Source organism: Acromyrmex echinatior, chromosome 10 (genome assembly GCF_024713525.1).
Source record: "Acromyrmex echinatior isolate Ae372 chromosome 10, ASM2471352v2, whole genome shotgun sequence".
Lineage (NCBI taxonomy): Eukaryota > Metazoa > Arthropoda > Insecta > Hymenoptera > Formicidae > Acromyrmex > Acromyrmex echinatior.
This window is the reverse complement of record NC_141861.1, coordinates 2,491,374-2,513,436: the sequence shown is the minus strand read 5'-3', so window position 1 is coordinate 2,513,436 and position 22,063 is coordinate 2,491,374. Positions and strand designations below refer to the sequence as shown.

At 27.7% G+C, this 22,063-nt stretch overlaps 3 protein-coding genes and 1 long non-coding RNA gene across 4 annotated transcripts; all 4 read right to left on the bottom strand.

The window, feature by feature from the left end:
* Positions 1–84: 84 nt before the first annotated feature.
* Positions 85–1,987, bottom strand: LOC147908210 (nardilysin-like). Its single transcript, XM_087410316.1, has 6 exons — positions 1,688–1,987; positions 1,373–1,472; positions 939–1,052; positions 661–856; positions 387–592; positions 85–280 (listed from the first exon to the last, which is right to left on the bottom strand). The coding sequence occupies exons 1-6, from the start codon at positions 1,771–1,773 to the stop codon at positions 89–91; spliced, it is 894 nt and encodes a 297-aa protein (XP_087266442.1). The 5' UTR covers positions 1,774–1,987; the 3' UTR covers positions 85–88.
* A 2,281-nt stretch (positions 1,988–4,268) lies between these two features.
* LOC105153017 (nardilysin) lies at positions 4,269–10,122 on the bottom strand. The gene is made up of 12 exons (XM_087410314.1): positions 9,825–10,122; positions 9,561–9,642; positions 9,095–9,214; positions 8,816–9,014; positions 8,532–8,737; positions 8,260–8,433; positions 7,833–8,176; positions 7,219–7,725; positions 6,892–7,042; positions 6,684–6,817; positions 6,154–6,532; positions 4,269–5,410 (listed from the first exon to the last, which is right to left on the bottom strand). The coding sequence occupies exons 1-12, from the start codon at positions 9,914–9,916 to the stop codon at positions 4,778–4,780; spliced, it is 3,021 nt and encodes a 1,006-aa protein (XP_087266440.1). The 5' UTR covers positions 9,917–10,122; the 3' UTR covers positions 4,269–4,777.
* A 216-nt stretch (positions 10,123–10,338) lies between these two features.
* Positions 10,339–13,117, bottom strand: LOC105153012 (uncharacterized). The gene is made up of 4 exons (XR_847042.2): positions 12,919–13,117; positions 12,614–12,707; positions 12,207–12,262; positions 10,339–11,794 (listed from the first exon to the last, which is right to left on the bottom strand). It is a non-coding gene; the product is annotated as an uncharacterized LOC105153012 (long non-coding RNA).
* A 2,161-nt stretch (positions 13,118–15,278) lies between these two features.
* Positions 15,279–20,956, bottom strand: LOC105153018 (nardilysin-like). Its single transcript, XM_087410518.1, has 12 exons — positions 20,736–20,956; positions 20,467–20,548; positions 20,020–20,139; positions 19,750–19,948; positions 19,470–19,672; positions 19,198–19,371; positions 18,771–19,114; positions 18,163–18,669; positions 17,859–18,009; positions 17,651–17,784; positions 17,103–17,481; positions 15,279–16,489 (listed from the first exon to the last, which is right to left on the bottom strand). Exons 1-12 carry the CDS (start codon positions 20,828–20,830, stop codon positions 15,872–15,874), a joined length of 3,006 nt encoding a protein of 1,001 aa, XP_087266644.1. The 5' UTR covers positions 20,831–20,956; the 3' UTR covers positions 15,279–15,871.
* Positions 20,957–22,063: the final 1,107 nt, after the last annotated feature.

Sequence of the window (22,063 nt, the reverse complement as noted above, 5' to 3'; positions counted from 1 at the left end):
ATTTCTAGCTGCAAAAGTCAAATTTTATTTTACATATTTATATTTAACGCATAGTATAAACATAAACTTTTTTTGACTTGGTTAACTTTTAGTCACATACTTGTCTAACATGTTTCAAAGCAGAAATTTTATACATTTTTTGAAAAGCGGCAGTATCAAAAGGAACATCATTTTTTATTAATTCGATAGAGTCATCGAGAGATAGTTCGTTAGTTGGTACATTAACAAAACATGTATTAATTGTGACATATTGTTCCAAAGTATTCAGCGGTAATCTTGCCTATAAAAAGGTGTATCGTGTTATAAATTTTAAGCTTGTTTTTGAAATAAATAAACTGTATACTGTAAAAGTAATTAATCGTTTGTCGCAATTTTAACAAAATTACCTGTATAACCAGCTTTATACTGCGAGCATTATAATGGCGCTCTTTAAATTTGTATAGCTCTTCATATAATTTCGTGTAATCCAAATTTTCCTGCTCTTTTATAATATGATCCTTAGTAATGTTGATTGGATGATCAGTTCGCGTAAAGGAGGAAAGCTGTGGTTGATGAACTCTGACCTTGGCTAAATTTAAAGCTTTCTGAAATTCTACATAATACAAAATACGACATTTTAAGATTGTAAGTTGCAACAACAGTATTATAAGTACAATCTACCTTTTTCGTTTTGATTCTGCATAAATGCATCTTTTTCCGGTAGAGGATTAGTGAAAAATTCAGCAAAATGAATAAGAACTGATAAAAAATGTTCCTCTTGAATATCAAAGATAAACGATAATGTATATTCATCATAATCAAATAAGCAATCCCAGCTGCCTCCATGTTTATAAATAAATTCTTTAAAATCATATTTCTGCAAGTAAGATGATTTAAACAATTTAATATACAAATAAATAAATTTTACATCTAATTTATACGAATTATATTTTTAGTACTTGGCAATGTTTATCGAATTCAGCCAAAAGGATATATTCGAAGAAAAATGATATGCCTGGAAATTCTGATGGCTCTTTGAAAGTTCGTGTTCTCACACATAAGCAACATGCTGCCTATTAAAAAATATATTTATGTACGTATCACACACAATACATGCTGAATATTAAATGAAGAAATAAATATAATTAACGGAATGATTCGTAAATGATTTAAAATTGAGTAATACATTTTGGAATTAAATAATGAATAATTCTTTTACAGTTAGTGAAGAAAATCAATTTTTTTAAACCGAAAGTTTTAATCATACAATTAAATCTTGAAAAGATAGATATCTTTTGTAAGACCTGCCTTTGATATATTACAATTTTAATAATAAAGTAAGTGAAAAAATAAGATATATCCTAAAATGCACATTAAATTATTTCAGTAGTACCTTCATTTCATTTTTCATATCTTGAAGTTGAGAAGAGCATGTCTTTGAATATTCATCGGATATTAGCAAAGCTTCTAAACCATTTGGTAATCTAATGGCTCTAAATTTAAAAGACAAAGCAAACAAAATATTAATAAAATGGGACGTCAATGAGAATGTTGCATATTATTATTTAGAAAAATATAATTCCTACATTTATTAATAAAAAATACATTATATTGTTTCTTCTAAAAAAATTATCTTCATAGTAATATTTCTCACGCTTATTTCAATCGAAATCGTGCATATTGCTGATCAGAATTTCTTTCGCCTCACCTATATTCCTTTTTGTCATTCTTCGATTTGATGGGAGTTTCTAGATATTCAACTTGATCACTCTTAATGTTTTCATTTTCTTGCATTATTTCGTCGATTTAATACGATCAGATGAAAGAATTTCTAATATTAATTCGTTTCTGGACGATTTTAACCAGCACTCTAACCGATACGGTTTTTTCTTCCGTTATACCACTTGCTTTCGAATAGAAGTTGATATGACTAACTTGTGTACATACTAAGCAAAAGTCGTAGATGTTTACTAACTTGTATTATTCCCTCTGAGAGCAAATAATCCGCAAATAACAAGCCAGTTAAGTATTATATACGCGATTTGATCTTATACTTAATCGTTGAAATATCTTATCTAAAAATATCATAAATCAATTACTGAACCTTATTAACTTCTTAACGTATTATTTAAAATGATTAATTTCAATAAGATTCATTTATGATTGTCTGCCTATTGAGATTGTTTAAGTAATTATTTCACTGTTGCTAAATCTAAAAGAGACATCCCACATGTGTGACAAGTGCTTGAAATTTGAACTTAATTTGACTGAACTACAAATTGAAATAAAAAAGCGTATTCCGGTTTAAAGCTATCTGAAATTTAGCCACACAGGTCTGATAATGGTCAGTTGAACGAAATAGAGAGCATACTATTTGGTTTGTTTTCTGTTCTTGTACTAAGCTGCTCTAAAACTCTCTTTCGACAAAATCAAACCCATATCTATCTCCCTTTAAGTTCTAATAATGTACTAGTTCAACTACAAAAAACAGATTTCTATTTTAAGTATAATAAAGTTTAAGGAACATATACAACTAGCCTGAAACGAGGCCTAATTTTCGAATTTTTTGTGGAAAAACGGATAAAGACAAAGAAGTCTAATTTGTTCCATTGTAAAGATGATACTTTTCTCTATTTATCATTACAATTTAAAAATAATATAAAATAGAGACACTATTCAAATTTTCGTACGTCATATTTTATAAAATGAATGACCATTGCTGCTCGCACAAGACCCGTTTGAAATCAAAATGGCAGGTTTTATGAAATTGAAACATAAATCTTATGCTTGATATAGTCATTATTTTTAATATAGCATTTGAATAAAATGGCAGCTGGTCAAAGTTAACATAACGATTAAAAAAAAAAATTTTGTTCGCTTTTGGCTACGAAAGCATCGTAAGAAAAAAAATCCTACGTCAAGAACAATTTTCAGTATATAGAAAAAGTGTGTAATTATAAATCGATCGAGCTGTCTTCAAGATACAGTGACCATGCGTTTTGAAAACAGTACGTTTTGAGAAAAACGCGTTTAAAGTTTTATATTCGGTTCATACTTTTCGTAGCTAATGTTTCAACCTTTTCAGTTGCTCTTCCAGACGAAATTGTTATGTATACTTAACCAATCGTTCGTATCTTAAAATGCATTTTTGAGGAATGCTATTGGAAAATACAATGATTAAAGGAAGACCCTTTTTTGACTTGCGTGAACTTGAACTATTTTGTCGCAGGCGCGTCTACCTGTCGTCTTCAACGAGCTCAAACTTACACGTCTATAATTTCGTGTGACTTCTTTATTTTTTGCCAGATAAATGTACAAAAATATTTTTAAGACATTATACTTTAAAAAAAAATCGATTTTTTATTACCTCTAGGTGTATATGCTCCTTTAAAAACAGACTGTGTTTAAAAAATAACGCCTAATTTCTTTTTTAGAACAATATTAAATCGTTATTGAATCGTCGGTAAATTGAGTTGAACTCATATCGTTAATTTTTCCTTCTGTTCTTAAAAAGAAATAGATGAACAATATGTATGGAGTTTAACTGAAGATAATAAACTAATTATTAGAGATTGTTAACTTTAAACAAATTCTTATAATTCGATATCGAATAATAGAAGACCTAGAGATAATTTAAGAATATAAATATTTTCGACTATTCATATTGTGATTATAAATAATAAATGTTTGAAAATGTATAAGAGTTACAAATCTATATAATATTATTGGAAAGATAGAAAAAGAAAGAGGATATACATTATGTTTATTTAAAGTAAAACGCGAAATCCACTCTTAATGAATGTTGCATTAATTTAAAATATTTATATTACTTATTAATAGTCATTAAATCTGATTTTTAGGAACAAATGTTCTGCCTGTTTTTTTATGCTCGCCAGCTATCACCGAATCGCAAAATTTTCTTTTCCGAAAGAATAGGAAATAGAGCAGTTAACTAAAAAGCAGTCAATTATAAATATTTCCTTCTTTTATAGAGAGTATAAATATATTATTAAAAATATATATTTAGTATTTCATTAATTTTTTTTAAATCCAACTCCTACACAATTCTTGCGCATACACAAAAGTAAAATATTTGTAGGATCTTCCGATCAGTTTATAGAAAGGCCTTGCTCATCTGGTATGCGGCCTTTGTAAAAGAATATGACTTTTAAATCAGTTAAGTTAAGTATGAAAATGTTTCATACGAGTGGGTAGAGGAAATAGAAGGAGAGAGAGAGAGAGAGAAAGAGGGAGAGAGAAAGAGAGAGAGAGAGTGAAAGAGAGTGAGAGACATATTTTATTGAAAACATTTTGTCATGTTTAGAATACAAATAAAAAATATGAAAAATTACATCATGAGCAAGTACTTTATATCCTAACTTGCACCCTCCATTATTATCACAGTATATGTTTTTGTCTAGTTATTACAGTTACTTATAATATGTTTCTATTATATATCTGTTTATATTTTCTTATTAAAGAAAATTATCGTTAATATATAAAACTAACAATTCTAATTTTAGTGTGAGAAAATTTCGTTCTATTTATTTCTAATATTCTAGTCCTGCAGCAAAATGCAAAATTCTATTACAATAATAGTTATTATTATAATAACAGCTATTATTCGTAATGGCTTATCGGAAAGAATATAGAAGTATACTAATTGTAATTGCAACAAATTCTCGCATTTATCGCGTAGTTGCTTTGCGAATATGAAAAACTTAAATATAATCATTTAATCATTAAAAAAAAATTATCATAAAATAATACAAGTTATAATTTCATTTTTATTATACTATTAAATCGTTAATGTGTTACATACTACGTGCTCTGAAGAGAAATTTGTTCGAACGTTTGTTGGAAACATGAACAGTTTTTTTTTATAATCTCCTACTTTAGTAATATAATGATTTTTATTTGTCTTATATTGCTGATTATCGTCGTTTATGTATTCCAAATGAACGTATTTCGTTTTTTTGGGAATAGATCCTACAATATGTAAACTCAATTTTCTAAAATTACTTTCATTCGATATGTAGTCTGCAAGCCATTCCCTCAGCTTATTAACATTTATTTTCTTTAGAGCAAGTATTTCCTGTTCGTGAAAATCAAATATGTAAGTACATTTCACAATCACCTCCCAATTTCTTTCAACTTCGTCTTCAAGATTGGCATTGTCATGTAATCTAGATTTTAGGAATATTTCTTTGTAATCATCCAATTCCTTTTCTGTGAGTTTTTCCAAATCGTTTTTAAACCACCTCAAAAATTCATCGATCTCCTTATCAATGTATTCGGTTGTGTATTTACTTGCCTGAATGCAAACAGTAATGGAATATCCTAGAATTCCATCATCATCTCTAACATCAATTGTGATATATATAAACTTATCAGTACGTAGACGCTTGTGTAACTTATCGGTCATTATATACTGAAAACAAGTGCAAGTGAATGTGATGTGCAGGTAAAATTAATCGTGATAATCAAAGATCTTATATTCATCATATTTCATTAATTTTTAAAAATAAATGAATATACATGAAAGATTCTATGCATTCAAAATATACAAAACAATATGTATATATATATATATATATATATATATATATATTTATATATAGGGGATCCGTAAGTTGTCTATATCATCGACTAAATGCAATAATTCTTGTATAACTTTTTTCTTCTTTTACAGATTTGAAAATCCTTTTTCAAGATTAAAGTATTCGCATTAATAAGTGTTTGTAAGATATAGTTTATGCCGAAAAAAAGATTTAAATTGATTTTTTTATCATTTCTTACTCCAATATTATCAATATTGAAACATTTGCTTGATATAAAAGCTTCACAATCTTACTTATGAAATTGGCATATCCACTGATTATGCAGTAAGAAATGACAATGGAATCGATATCGATTTGATGATTTCGACGTTGAATCGACATCAATTCGATGTTTTATTGTCATTTCTCACTGGGTAATAGTATACATAAACAAACAACACCGAATTCTTAGAATTTGATTTAAAAGTCTAATTAAAATACTATTATTTTAGGAAAATTTATGTATATGTATGCATGAAATATTGATGCAGTAGTACATAAAGATGTATTAATGCGTCGCATTTTTTCAGTAAATAGCTCCTCGGAGTTCACTTTAAGATCCCCTAATACTTACGCTTATCAGATTAATTAATGTCAATAATTCAATCGTGGTAACGCCGATTTGATAATAATTTGACATCATGGAAATTGTATCCAATTTATTGATATTTTTAATTTTGTAATAGCTTATGCCCAAAGGTATCTGAGTGCCTTTAAACTGTTGTGTCGTATTTGAATGTAAAGGTCTACAATTAATTATTTTAATAAATTGCTGTAGGGTCTCGATCGCAGCAGTCGACGTTATGTTTCCTTGCACGAGACATTGAATGTATAGACATTCGGTAAAAGATTTCACAAAGTCTTGAAAGTCTTTCAAAGTGATATCTTGTAGAGCAGTATGCATATCAATTAGTGAATGATGGACTGATTTCAATATCGATAATGCCATGTCGCTGCAAGCAAGAGTAAAGATATTATTAGCAGAAATGTAACATGATGGAATTTATTTTATGATTTTTGTTACAATTAATATGTTAATCATTGATTTTAGTCATGTAAGAATTTTGTAATTGTTATAATAATGACATAATAAACAGTCAGTACACGATAAAAATATCAGGTTTGCTAATTGAGTCGTAATATGTCTGAATTTGTTGAATTTTGGTATTTTCAAATATATCCTTCGTAATTAAGCTTGAATATTGCACCATGCCATGTGCAAAAGAAGCCGCTAAAAGCTGCAATATAAATACAATGATATATCTTGAAATTGTATTTATAACTCGAAAGCACACTTTGAACGTATACTTACTGGTAGAGTTTCATTAAGACCTCTTATTTTTAGTGTAAAACCATTCCTATTGACACTTATATCATATTTAAACCCAACCTGTAAAGCTGGATATAATTCTTCGGCTAATAGCTGTTCCAATAGTCTGCAGTACATATCCATGAGAACTTCACTGAAATGTTATTTATGTTTACATCTTTTTCAATAAGATGTAAATAATTATAATATTGATAAAAATCATAATATTGGTAACTATAAGTTAAAAATTGGTATACAAATAATGTGTTATATATAAGTTGAATAGTAACTACTACAATATAGAATTGTTACATTTTCTATGCTACTTACTTCTTCAACGACTGAAGCTTTAAAGGGGAAATAAAATAGAAATGCATACAACATTTCGGCAAACAAAACTTAAAATCCGGGCGATACCAAAGCTCCGACATAGAATTACTGTATAATTTCACAGGATATTTCTCAATTTTTTCGTTTGATGTCTTTAGTAGATGATGATTTTTGATAAGGAATACATTCGGTAACGGTAAATAAAATTCTGGTAATGGCTCGATGACTTTCCAACGTTTGATCCACCCTTTCGGTATCTCAATATCCGTATATTCCGTATGCCACCATGGTTCAATTTTCTTTAATTCGAAACAATTAAAATCCTTGGAGAAAATCATAATATTTGCCATCTCAGGTGTTAAATAATTCAAACATTGTTGTATAACTTTTGCATTATAATCCGAATCAAGCTGGTTTACAGTTATATAATCCTTCGACCAATAGAAATACATATTCTTACAGAATAGTTCTACCTCAGAGATATCTTCTTTGTCGTAATTAACGTATCTAAAAAGACCTTCAATTAGGTAAGTAAGTGGCGTTCTACAAATATGTTGTTGACTTTTCTCTTCAATCATTTTAAATACATATATTTATTTCTAAAATTACTTTACCTAAAAATATGTTGTTTAATCTTAAAAATGTTATTGTAAATTTCTTCCCGCGGACCTTCTGTCTTTAATAAATTGATAAAAGAAAATATTGCATCTAAAACATCTTCCAGATGTTTTTGTCCTTTAGAAGTGAGTGGTATGGTGAGTTGTATTAAGCTGTACAAAGAATTTTGTTGAATCTCACAACAAAACATATTATTGTCTGATGTAGGACTCCACATTTTTTGTCGTAGATAACTAATTAAGGAACCTTTTCCTTTATATCCAATAATCCATGGAATATATTGATATGAATCATATTTATAAAAATCGGAGAATGAAGGCAAAGCCCACGTTATTTGTAGCTGCAAAAAAGAACGTTTATTTATATAAATTTTCATATATAAATCTAGATTTTTTTATATCTACTTAAATTTTAGTCACTTACTCGTGTCAAATGTTCCGTATCATCATTAACTTTATACATTTTTCGGAAAGCGGAAGTATCAAAAGGAAGATCCTTTTTAAATTTGAATAAATTATTTGGAGGCATTCTGTTATTTGGTACATGGACAAAGCACTCTTTGACAAATTTTTCCATTGTATCCAACGATAGTCCCGACTATAAAAATATGTATTATGTTAAATTTATTTTATAAACAACAAAACTACAAATCTAAGTAATGAATAATTCTCTCGTCGCAATTTTAACGAAGTTACCCGTATTGCTAGCTTCATTCTGTGAGCGCTGTAGTGGCGCTTTTTAAATCTGTCTAGCGCATTGAACAATTTGTCGTAATCTATATTAATGCGCAATTTTATTAAATATTCCACAGAAAACATGTTAGCTGGATGACCAGTTTGTGCGAAGGAGGAAAATAGTTGTTCGTATTTCGACCTGCCATTAAATAAGCTTATCTGAAACTCTATGTTATCTCTATATAAGCATGGCATGTGATTGATTGCAAATTGCGACAACAATGTTAAGATTACAATTTATATACCGGTATTTATGGCTTTTAGTTGCTCCATAAATATATGTTTTGGCATTATAGGATTAACAAAAAAAAGACCAAACTTATGGAGAGCTAAAAACAAGTTATTTTCTTTGATATCAAAGTAAAATATTGTATGTTCGTTTTCCACTGAGACATGAGTTGTGCCATCATGGTCATGAATAAAATTTTCCAAAGGAATACATTGCTACAAATAAGACGATACTTAAATATTTAAATATATGAATAAATAATTTTTACTATAAATTTATGCTCATGTTCTAGTACCTCTGAACATTTTTCGGGTTCTCGAAAAAACATATATTCAAAGGCTAACATATATGATATGCCCGGAAATTCTGGTGGATCGCTGAAATTTCCTACGTTCACGCATAAGCTACATGCTGCCTGTTTAAAAAAATATAAGAATATATACATCATGCACATTACACATAGTGTTAAGGAGAAAAATATAATCAACAGAATATAATCAACAGAATGATTAAACAGTTTGAAATTTTATTATACATTTCGAAATTAATTTATGGAAACTTTTCTGCTGTGTAGGAGATTAAATTTTTCAAATCGAAACTTCTGATAATATTCTACTTAAATCTTATGAAAATAGATATCTCTTATGAGATTTAAAGTTTATTGTTATAATAATATTAATTTTAAATATAAATTTTGAGTAATATATTAATTAAAAAAATTAGTAAGTCTTAAAATGCAAATTAAATTATCTTTTTTATACCTTATTTTCTTGAGAAGAAGATGTTGTTAAATGTTCATCGGATATTAGCAAAGCTTCTAAACCGTTTGGCAATCTGATGGCTCTAAATTTTAAAGACAAAACAAACAATAATAAAATGAGAAGTTAGTAAGAATATTGTATACTTTGTCGATCACTTCTAAAATCTAAATGGATTGCAAGATTTCTTTCAAAAAATTACTATCTTATTATATCTCACGTCTATTGCGAATCGTGCTTACTGCTGAGTATTTGGTTGCTTTTTACCTATATTCTTTCTTGTCATTCTCTGATTTATCAGGTTGATGCAAATGTTTAGCTTGGTTGCTCGCACTATACGAATTCTTCACAACCATCATTATGTCAACGTGCAGAAAATTGGAATCGAAATTATGTCGATTTGTGAAATATGATTTGATCCGGAAGAGTCCGATGGTTTTCAGTTTTTTTTAACTTCCTTTTCAATAAACCTGACACTATTCGAATCAGTACATTAACTAAAAGATCTTCTTTGTTTGCACATATTCTCGAATAAAGGTCAATACGGCTAATGCTAATGTATATGTTATATACAATATATATATATATATATTGTACATACGTAGAGGTTTTAGATGTTTATTTTTTCGTATCGTTTACATAGTGACAGGTCTAGTATTCATAATCCGTTTAAATTTAAAATTTATATCTTAAATTGTTATTTAATTCTTAAATTGTTATTAAATATTCTTATTGCATTTTAAAGTATTGCTAATTATTAGCATTTGCAGTATTATTAGCATTATAGCATTATTAGCATTATTAGCATTTGCAGCATTATAGCATTTTAAGATATTGCTAATTAAAATAAGAATTATTAATTGAAATAAGAAATTGGCTATGAATATCGGTTTATCTTATTATGATTATTGGCGTAATGGGCTTTCATTTTACAATAAGCCAATATCTAAACTTTGACGAATCATAGTCGATTATTCTTCTCATATTCCATTGTAAAGAGTGTTTTTTTAAGCCCGATAGAACTTGAAATTGTAAAAAATAAAACAAAAAATTAAATTAAACAGCCGCGGTGGCCATATGCCCGAAATCATTTTCAAATGTTAATGCCATGCATTGATCTTTCGACTAAAAAAAATTTTTTGATTATAATTTAATTTTTGTGTTAGTTTTTACAATTTTAAGTTCTATCGGGCTTAAAAAAATCTATCGGGCTTAAAAAAACACCCTTTAATTGATCAATTCTTTATAGATTAAGACTTAAAACTTAGATAATGTGGTTTATTATAAAAAGCCTAAAAAAGAGATTTTATATGAGTTTGATCTGCAACTTGAGTCAATTTACGTGAACTATATGCCGAGATGGAAGAGCGTGCGATTTACAACTAATTGATGCAGTGGTTGTTGAAAGAAACAGAAAGTACACAATGTTTAAATATGATAAAATAGAGAGTATATGAAATTTAAAAATATCCCTCATATTTTCTTATTGGTTAATTCAAAGACATTGATAAGGACAGTCTATTAACGGTATATAAATTCAAATTACAGTTGAGCGTTTACGCGTAAAATATAATTATCTGTATCTACGCGAAAGTAACAAATTTCCTCATTGGAAACATTGGTAACATTCCACATTTTTTTGCGTAGATAACTAATTAGGGAACCTTTTCCTTCATGTTCCCAATAAGCCACGAGATGTATCGATATGATTTACTTTTATATAAAGCAAATAGCGAAGGCATGGCCCATATTATTTCTAGCTGCAGAATTCAATCAAATTTTATTTTACATATTTATATTTTTACTCATAATATAAACATAGATTTTTTTCGACTTGGTTAACTTTTAGTACTTGTCCAACATGTTTCAAAGCAGAAATTTTATACATTTTTTTGAAAAGCGGCAGTCTAAAAGGATTCCTTCAAAAGGAATCATCATTTTTTACTAATTTTAAGCTTGTTTTTGAAATACATAAACTGTATACTGTAAAAGTAATTAATTGTTTGTCGCAATTTTAACAAAATTACTTGTAACCAACTTTATATTGCGAATATTATAATGGCTCTTTGAATTTGTGTAGCTTTTCATGTAATTTCGTGTAATCCAAATTTTCGTGCTGTTTTATAATCCTCGATCCTCAGTAATCTTGTTGATTGGATGATCAGTTCGCGTAAAGGAAAAACATTGTGGTTGCTGAACTCTGTTCTCGTTGGCAAAATTTAAGGCTGTCTGAAATTCTATATAAATACGATATTTTAACATTGCCAGTTGCAACAGTATTATAATCTATCTTTCTTTATATCATTTTCATTCTGTATAAATGTATCTTTTTTCGGTAGAAAGTTCGTGAAAAATTTAGCAAAATGAATGATAATTGATAAAAAGTGTTTCTCTTGAATATCAAAGATAAACGATAATGTATATTCATCGTAATCAAATAAGTAATCACAGTTGCTTCCATGTCTACGAGTAAGTTTTTCTAAATTATATTTCTGCAAGTAAGATGATTTAAACAATATATAATAATTATTATAATTATAATAATTATTTATATAATAAATAAATAAATTTATACGTATCATATTTTTAGTACTTGACAATGTTTCTCGAATTCAGTCAAAAAAAAGATATACTCGAAAAATGATATACCTGGAAATTTTGCTGGCTCAGAACATTTCTGTTGTCACACATAAGCAACGTGCTGCCTATTAAAAAAAAATATATTTATATACTTATCACGCATAATACAAGCTAAATATTAAATGGGCAAAAAACATTTAAAGGAATGACTCGTAAATGATTTGAAAATTAATACATTTTAGTAATACATTTTAGAATTAAATAATGAAAAATTCTTTTACAGTTAGTGAAGAAAATCAACTTTTTTAAACCGAAACTTTTAATAATATAATTAAATCTTGAAAATAATGAATAGGTATATTTTGTGAGATATGCCTTCGATATATTACAATTTTAATAAATTTTAATAATAAAGTAAGTAAAAAAATTGGTGTAAGGTATATCCTAAAATGCACATTAAATTATTTAGTCCGTACCTTCATTTCATTTTTCATATCTTGATGTTGAGAAAAGCATGTCTTTGAATCGAATATTAGCAAAGCTGGTAAACCATTTGATAATCTAATGGCTCTAAATTAAAAAGACGAAGCAAACAAAGTATTCATAAAATGAAACATCAATGAGAATGTTACATATTATTATTTAGAAAAGTATAATTCCTGCATTTATTAATAAAAAATACATTATATTGTTTCTTCTAAAAAAATTATCTTCGTAGTAGTATTTCTCACGCTTATTTCAATCGTGCATATTGCTGTGTTCAGAATTTCTTTTGCCTCACCTATATTCCTTTTTGTCATTCTTCAATTTAATGGAAGTTCCTAGATATTCAACTTAAAAACTCTTATTATTTCCACTTCCTTACATAATACTATCCGATGAAAAAATTCCCAATATTAAGTCGTTTCTGGTAGTCAATTTTAATCAGCACTCTAACCGATAGCTTCTTTTTCCATTATGCCAATTGCTTTCGAACAGAAGTCGATATATGACTAACTATGTATATCATAAACTAAGATCGTAGATGTTTACTAACTTGTAATGTTCCCACTGGTCTGAGAGCAAATAATCCAGCAGGCCAGGTAACGTATTATATACGCGATTTGATCTTATACTTAATATCGTTGAAATATCTTATCTTAAAATATCATAAACCAATTACTAAACCTTATTAACATCTTAACGTATTATTTAAAACGGTTAACCTCAATAAGATTCATTTACGATTGTCTGCTTATTAAGACTATTTAAGTAATTATTTCACTGTTGCTAGGCATACCTGAAAAAGGTTCCATATGTGCGCGCGACAAGTGCTTGAAATTTGAACTTAATTTGACTGAACTACAAATTGAAATAAAAAAGCGTACTCCGGTTTAAAGCTATCTGAAATTTAGCACAGGTCTAATAATGGTCAGTTGAACGAAATAGAGAGCATACTATTTGATTTGTTTTCTGTTCTTGTACTAAGCTGCTCTAAAACTCTCTTTCGACAAAATCAAACCTATATCTATCTCCCTTTAAGTTGTAATAGTGTACACTAGTTCAGCTACAGAAAATAGACTTCTAGTTTAAGTATAATAAAGTTTAAGGGGCACATACAACTAGCCTGATCAAACGAGGCCTAATTTCTGAATTTTTTGTGGAAAAACGGATAAAGACAAAGGAGTCTAATTTGTTCTATTGTAAAGATGATACTTTTCTCTATTTATCATTATAATTTCATTTAAAAATAATATAAAATTTTGTTCACTTTTGGCTACAAAAGCAACATCGTAGGAAAAAAAATCCTATGTCAAGAACAGTTTTCCGTATATATATTATAATTATAAATCGATTGGTCGAGCCGTCAAGATACAGTGACCACACGTTTTGAAAACATTACGTTTTGAAAAAAACGCGTTTAAAGTTTTATATTCGGTTCATACTTTTCGTAGCTAATGTTTCAACCTTTTCAATTGCTCTTCCAGAAACTGTTATGTATACTGAACCAATCGTTCGTATCTTAAAATGCATTTCTGAGGAATGCTATTGGAAAATACAATGATTAGAGGAAGAGCCTTTTTTGACTTGCGCGAACTTGAACTATTTTGTCATAGGCGTGCCTACCTGTCGTCTTCAACGAGCTCAAAACTTACTCGTCTATAATTTCGTGTTACTCCTTTATTTTTCGCCGGATAAATCTGTAAAAATGTTTTTTTAAGACATTATACTTTAAAAATATTAAAAAGAAAATTGATTTTTTACCACCTTTAGATGTATATGCCCCCTTAAGAACAGATTGTGTTTAAAGAATCACGTCTAATTTCTTTTTTTAGAATTATAATGCTATATTGAACGAGAATCATCGGTAAATTGAGTTGAACTTATATCGTTAAGTTTTCCTTTTGTTTTTAAAAAGAAATACATGAACAATATGCATGGAAATTAACTGAAAAAAATAGGTTAACTATTAGAGATTGGCATCTTTAAACAAATTTTTATAATTATCAAAGAGTTCTGGAAGAGACCTAAAGATTAATTTAAGAATATAAATATTTTTTGACTATTCATATTGTGATTACAAATAATAAATGTTTGAAAATAAGATTTACAAATATATATAATATTATTCGAACGATAGAAAAAGAAAAAGGATATATATGATGTTTATTTAAAACATAAAATTCGAAACCCACGCTTAATGTTGCATTAATTTAAAATATTTATATTGTATACTACTTATTAATAGTTATTAAATTTGATTTTTAGAAGCAAGTGCTCTGTTTTTTTTATGCTCGCCAACTGTCGCCGAATTGTAAAATTTTCTTTTTCAAAAGAACACGAAACGGAGCAGTTGACTTAAAAAGCAGTTAAATTTGAAAATTTTCTTTTTTTCTCGAGAGTATAAATATATTATTAAAAAATATATATTTAGTATTTCATTAATTTTAAAAAAATCTAATTCCTACACAATGCTTATGCATACACAAAAATAAAATATTTGTTGGATCTTCCGATCAGTTTATAGAAAAGCCTTGCTCATCTGGTATGCAGTCTTTGTAAAAGAATATGAATTTTAAATCAATTAAGTTAAGTATGAAAATGTTTCATACGAGTGAGTAGAAAAAAATAGAAGGAGAGAGAGAGAGAAAGAGAGAGAAAAAGAGAGTGAGAGACATATTTTATTGAAAACATTTTGTCGTGTTTAGAATACAAATAAAAAATATGAAAAATTACATCATGGGCAAGTACTTTATTTCCTAACTAGCACTCTCCATTATTATCACAGTATATGTTTTTGTCTAGTTATTACAATTACTTATAATATGTTTCTATTATATATCTGTTTATATTTTCTTATTAAAGAAAAGTATCGTTAATATATAAAACTAACAATTCTAATTTTAATGTGAGAAAATTTCGTTCTATTAACTTCTAATATTCTAGTCCTGCAGCAAAATGCAAAATTCCAGCTATTATTATAATAATAGTTATTAATATAATAACTTATTATTATAATAATAGTTACAATAATAGTTATTATTATAATAAGCTATTATTCGTAATGGCTTATCGGAAAGAATATAGAAGTATACTAATTGCAACAAATTCTCACATTTATTGGATAGTTGCTTTGCGAAAATAAAAAACTTAAATATAATCATTTAACCATTAAAAAAAACTTCATTATCATAAAATAATACAAGTTATAATTTCATTTTTATTATGCTATTAAATCGTTAATGTGCTACATACTACTCTGAAGAAAATTTGTTCGTATGTTTAGTTGGAAACATGAAAATTTTGTTCTTATAATCTCTTATTTTAGTAATATAATGATTTTTATTTGTCTTGTATTGCTGATTATCGTCGTTTATATATTCCAAATGAACGTATTTCGTTTCTTTGAGATTAGATCCTACAATATGTAAATTCAATTTTCTAAAATTACTTTCATTCGATATGTGGTCTGCAAGCCATTCCCTCAGCTTATTAACATTTATTTTCTTTAGAGTAAGTATTTCCTGTTCGTGAAAATCAAATATGTAAGTACGTTTCACAATCACCTCCCAATTTCTTTCAACTTCGTCTTCAAGATTAGCATTATCATGTAATCTAGATTTTAGGAACATTTTTTTGTAAACATCCAATTCCTTTTCTGTGAGCTTTTCCAAATCGTTTTTAAACCATCTCAAAAATTCGTCGATCTCCTTATCAACGTACTCGGTTGTGTATTTATTTGCCTGAATGCAAACAGTAATGGAATATCCTAGAATTCCATCAATATCTCTAACGTCGATTGTGGTATGTGTAAACTTATCAGTATGTAGATCCTCATACTTAAAGACTCGTAACTTATCGGTCATTATATACTAAAAACAAGTGTAAGTGAATGTGATGTGCAGGTAAAATTAATCGATAATTAAAAATATTATATTCATCATATTTCGTTAACTTTTAAAAATAAATGAGTATACATGAAAGATTCCATGCATTCAAAATATACACAACAATATGTATATATGTTTAAGGGGATCCTTAAGTTGTCTCATCGACTAAACGCAATAATTCTTATAACTTTTTTCCTCTTTTACAGATTTGAAAATCCTTTTTCAGGTATTTTTTTAAAGTATACGCATTAATACATGTTTGTAAGATATAGTTTATGCCGAAAAAAAGGATTTAAATTGATTTTTTATCATTTCTTATTCCAATACGATGTTATCAATATCGAAACAATATTTGATTGATAGAAAAGTTTTGCAATCTATACTTTTGAAATTGTGGCACTGACTAATAGTTTACATAAACAAACATCGCGAAAAGTCTAATTAAAGTGCTACTATTCTAGAAAAATTTGTGTATATTTGCGCGTGAAATATTGGTGCAGTAGTATATAAAAATGTGTTGATGTGTCGCATTTTTTCAATGTATAGCGATCTCTTCGGAGTTCACGCTTCACTTTAGAATCTCCTTAATACTTACGCTTATCAGATTCATTAATGTCAATAATTCAGTCGTGGTGACACTGGTTTGATAATAATTTGATATCACTGAACTTGTATCTAATTTGTTAATATTTTTAATCAAGTAATAACTTGTGCCCAAAGGTATTTGAAAGCATCTGCGCTGTTGTATTGTATTTGAGTGTAAAGGTTTACAATTAATTGTTTTAATAAGTTGCTGTACGGTATTTATCGCAATACTCGGTATTATGTCTCCTTCTATGAGACATTGAATGTATAGACGTTCGGTAAAGGATTTTACAAAGTCTTGAAAGTCTTGGAAAGTGATATCTTGTAGAGTAGTATGCATATCAATTAGTGAATGATGAACGAGTTTTAGTATCGATAATGCCATGTCTCTATAAGCAAAAGTAAAGATATTATTGATTAGCAGAAATGTAACGTGATGTAATTTATTCTATGATATCAATTGTTACAATTAATATGTTAATCATATATTTATTTTAGTCATGTAAAAATATTAAAATTGTTGTAATAATGCTTGGTATAATAAACAGTCATCAGTACTTAATGAAAATCTCAGGTTTGCTAATTGAGTCATAATATGTCTGAATTTGTTGAATTTTGGTATTTTCAAATATGTCCTTCGTAATTATGCTTGAATATTGCGTCATGCCATATGCAAAAAAAGCTACTAAAAGCTGTAATATAAATATAATGATATATTTTGAAATCCTATTTATAACTCCAAAGCACATTTTAAACGTATACTTACTGGTAGAGTTTTATTAGGACCGCTTATTTTTAGTGTAAAACCATTGTTATTGACAATGATATTATATTTAAACCCAATCTGTATAGCTGGATATAATTCTTCGGCTAAAAGCTGTTCCAATAATCTGCAGTACATATCCATGAGAACTCGACTGAAATGTCATTAATGTTCACATCTTTTTCAATAAGATATAAATAATTATATAAAAATCATAATATTGGTAATTGTAAAAATTGGAATACATATAATGTCAAGTACAGTAACTACTATAATATATTATTATTACATTTTCTATGCTACTTACTTCTTTAACGGCTGAAGTTTTAGAGGTGAAATAAAATAGAAATGCATACAACATTTCGGCAAACAATGTTTAAAATCTGGGCGATACCAAATCTCCGACAGAGAATTACTGTATAATTTCACGGGATATTTCTCAATTTTTTCGTTTGGTGTCTTTAGAGCTCTTAGATAAAGTTTGGTAAGGAATATATTCGGCAATAAATAAAACTCTAGTAATGGCTCGATGACTTTCCAACGTTCGATCCACTCTTTCGGTATCTCAATATCCGTAAATGCCGTTTGCTGCCATGGTTCAACTTTCTTTAATTCGAAACAATTAAAATCCCTTGAGAAAATCATAATATTTGTCCTCTCAGGTGTTAAATAATTCAAACATTTTTGTATAACTTTTGCATTATAATCCAAATCAAGCTCGAATCCAATTATATAAATCTTCGGCGGATAGAAATGCATACTCTTAGAGAATAATTTTACCTCAGAGATATCTTTTTTGTCGTAATTAGTATATCTAAAAAGACCTTCAATTGTAAGTGGCGTTCTACAAATATGTTGTTGGCTTTTCTCTTCAATCATCTTAAATACATATATATATTTCTAAAATTACTTTACCTAAAAATATGTTGTTTAATCTTAAAAATGTTATTGTACATTTCTTCCCGCGGACCTTCTGTCTTTAATAAATTGATAAAAGAAAATATTGCATCTAAAACATCTTCCAGATGTTTTTGTCCTTTAGAAGTGAGTGGTATGATGAGCTGTAGTAAGCTGTATATAGAATTTTGTTGAATCTCACAATAAAACATATTATTGTCTGATATAGGACTCCACATTTTTTGTCGTAGATAACTAATTAAGGAACCTTTTCCTTTATATCCAATAATCCACGGGATATATTGATATGAATTACATTTATAAAAATCGGAGAATGAAGGTAAGGCCCACGTTATTTGTAACTGCAAAAGAAAACGTTTATTTATATATATTTCCATATATAAATCTAGATTCTTTTATATCTGCTCAAATTTTAGTCACTTACTCGTGTCAAATGTTCCGTATTATCATTAACTTTATACATTTTTCGGAAAGCGGAAATATCAAAAGGAAGATTCTTTTTAAATTTGGAAAAATTATCTGGAGGCATTCTGTTATTTGGTACATGGACAAAGCACGCTTTGACAAATTTTTCCATTGTATCCAACGACAGTCCCGACTATAAATATGTATCATGTTAAATTTATTTGATAAATAAAAAAACCATAAACCTATAAGTAATAAATAATTTTCTCGTCACAATTTTAACGAAGTTACCCGTATTGCTAGCTTCATTCTGTGAGCGCTGTAGTGGCGCTTTTTAAATCTGTCCATCATATCGTACAATTTGTCATAATCTGTATTATTTATTATTTCTGTTAAATTGTCTTCAGAACACATGTTGACTGGATGACCAGTTTGTGCGGAGAAGTAAAGTATTTGTTCGTATCTTATCCTGCTTTTAAATTCTACCTGAAATTCTATAATAACTGTATATAAGTACGGCATGTCAAGACTACAAATTGTGACAACAATGTTAAGATTACAATTTATATACCGGTTTTTAAGGCATTTAAGTTCTCCATAAATATATATTTTGGCATTATAGGATTAATAAAAAAAAGACCAAACTTATGGAGAGCTAAAAACAAATTGTTTTCTTTGATATCAAAGTAAAATATTGTATGCTCGTTTTCCACTGTGACATGAGTTGTGCCATCATGGTCATGAATAAAATTTTTGAAAGTAATACATTCCTACAATAAGATACTTAAATACTTAAATATAAATAATTTTTACGGTAAATTTATGCGTCATGTTTTACTACCTCTGAACGTATTTCGGGTTTTTGAAAATACATATATTCCATGGTTAAGAAATATGTTATGTTCAGAATTTCTGGTGGATTGCTGAATTCTCCTACATCCAGGCATAAGCTACATGCTGCCTGTTTAAAAAAAAAATAGAATTTATACATCACGCGCATTACATGTAGTATTAAGTACAAAGTTGAATATAATCAACTGAATGACTAAACAGTTTGAAATTGTATCACACATTGAAATGAATTTATTAAAACTTTTCTGCAGTGCAGGAAATGAAATTTTTTAAATCAAAACTTCTAATAATATAGTGCTTAAATTTTATGAAAATAGATATTTCTTATGATTTTAAAGATTATTGTTAATATTAATTTTAAATATAAATTTTGATTCATATGTTAACTAAAAAAATTAGTAAATTTTAAAATGCAAATTAAATTGTCTTTTTTTACCTTATTTTCTTGAGAAGAAGATGTTGTTAAATGTTCACAGGATATTAGCAAAGCTTCTAAACCGTTTGGCAATCTGATGGTCCTAAATTTGAAAGACAAAATAAACAATAATAAATGAGAAGTTAGCAAGAATATTGTATACTTTGTCGATCATTTTTAAAATCTAAATTTCATTGTAAGATTTCTTTCAAAAGATTATTATCTTATTATGTCTCACATCTATTGCGATAGAAATCGTGCTTACTGCTGAGTATTTGCTCGCGTTTTACCTATATTCTCTCTTGTCAGTCTCCGATTTATATATTTGTGGATGCAAATGTTCAGCTTGGCTCTTTGCACTATCCCAATCCTTCACAACTGGCATTATGTCAACGTGCAGAAAATTGGAATCGAAATTATGTCGATTTGTGAAATACGATTTGATTCGGAAAAACTCAATGGTTTTCAGTTCTTTTCAACTTTCTTTTCAATAGACCTGACACTATTTGAGTCAACATTAACTGAAAGATTTTTCTCTTTTGCACATATTCTCGAATAAAGGTCAATACGGTTAATGTCTAATGTATATTATATATATATATATATATATATATATATATACATAAATGTTTTAAATGTTTATTTATTTGTATTGTTTACAAAATGATCTAGAGGGCTGGTATTCATAGTCCGCTTGAATTTAAAACGTAAATCTTAAATTGTTATTTAACTCTTAAAACATTATAAAACAGTCTTGTTACATTTTAAAATATTGCTAATTATTAGCATTATAGCATTATTAGCATTTTAAGATATTGCTAATTAAAATAAGAATTATTAATTGAATTAAGAAATTGGCTATGAATATCGGTTTATTTTATTATCTGATCTATTATATGGAATTTCTTTTTGCAATAAGCCAATACCTAAACTTTGACCAAACATAATCGATTATTTTTCTCATATTTAACTGTAATTGATCAGTTCTTTAGATTAAAACTTAAAATTTAGGTAATATGGCTTATTGTAAAAAATCTATAAAAGAGATTCTATATGTGTTCGACCTGCAACTTGAGTCAATTTATCTAAATTGCTGGAAGAGCGTGCAGAAACTAATCGATGTAGTCATTGTTGAAAGAAATAGAAAGCATACAATGTTTAAATATGATAAAATAGAGAGTAGTTTAAAAATTCCCGCATATTTTCTTATTGGTTAATTCAAAGATGTTGATAAGGACAGTCGATATTAACGAATTTTCAATAAGTTCGATTTGATCTAATTATAGGCAGAAAAATTAATTATCACATTGATAATAAGTAGAAATATAAAACAAAATTATATAATACCATTCATTTTTTTCTTGGGTTTTTCTTCCAAATGTGTTTTATCTGCAATATTTTCTGATACATCTTGTATTTCCACTTTTATATTGTTAGCTGTAATAGAACAAGAAAAAATTTTTAAAGTCTAAAGAATTTAATAATTTTACAAAAAGCTAGTACTTCTATAAAAAAGTATTTTGAGATAAAGCTTATTTATATTTTTTTATAAAAGTTAAACTTTTTAAGAAAAAAATTTTTATCAAGTTGCGCTGTTGAATGTACGTTATTTTAAGAA

Bases quoted from the DNA above. Each gene is read 5' to 3' on its own strand.
- LOC105153017 (XM_087410314.1), bottom strand. From the start codon at position 9,916: ATGATGGTTGTGAAGAATTCGTATAGTGCGAGCAACCAAGCTAAACAT. The intron at 8,738-8,815 runs GTATATAAATTG...GAGATAACATAG, and splicing joins ACTAAAAGCCATAAATACCG to AGTTTCAGATAAGCTTATTT. The intron at 7,726-7,832 runs GTAAAGTAATTT...AGGTCTTTTTAG, and splicing joins ATTAAACAACATATTTTTAG to ATACGTTAATTACGACAAAG.
- LOC147908210 (XM_087410316.1), bottom strand. From the start codon at position 1,773: ATGCAAGAAAATGAAAACATTAAGAGTGATCAAGTTGAATATCTAGAA. The intron at 1,053-1,372 runs GTACTACTGAAA...ATTTTTTAATAG, and splicing joins ATATGAAAAATGAAATGAAG to GCAGCATGTTGCTTATGTGT. The intron at 593-660 runs GTAGATTGTACT...TGTATTATGTAG, and splicing joins GCAGAATCAAAACGAAAAAG to AATTTCAGAAAGCTTTAAAT.
- LOC105153018 (XM_087410518.1), bottom strand. From the start codon at position 20,830: ATGCCAGTTGTGAAGGATTGGGATAGTGCAAAGAGCCAAGCTGAACAT. The intron at 17,785-17,858 runs GTAAGTATACGT...TTTATATTACAG, and splicing joins GTCCTAATAAAACTCTACCA to CTTTTAGTAGCTTTTTTTGC. The intron at 17,482-17,650 runs GTACTGATGACT...TTTTGCTTATAG, and splicing joins AAACCTGAGATTTTCATTAA to AGACATGGCATTATCGATAC.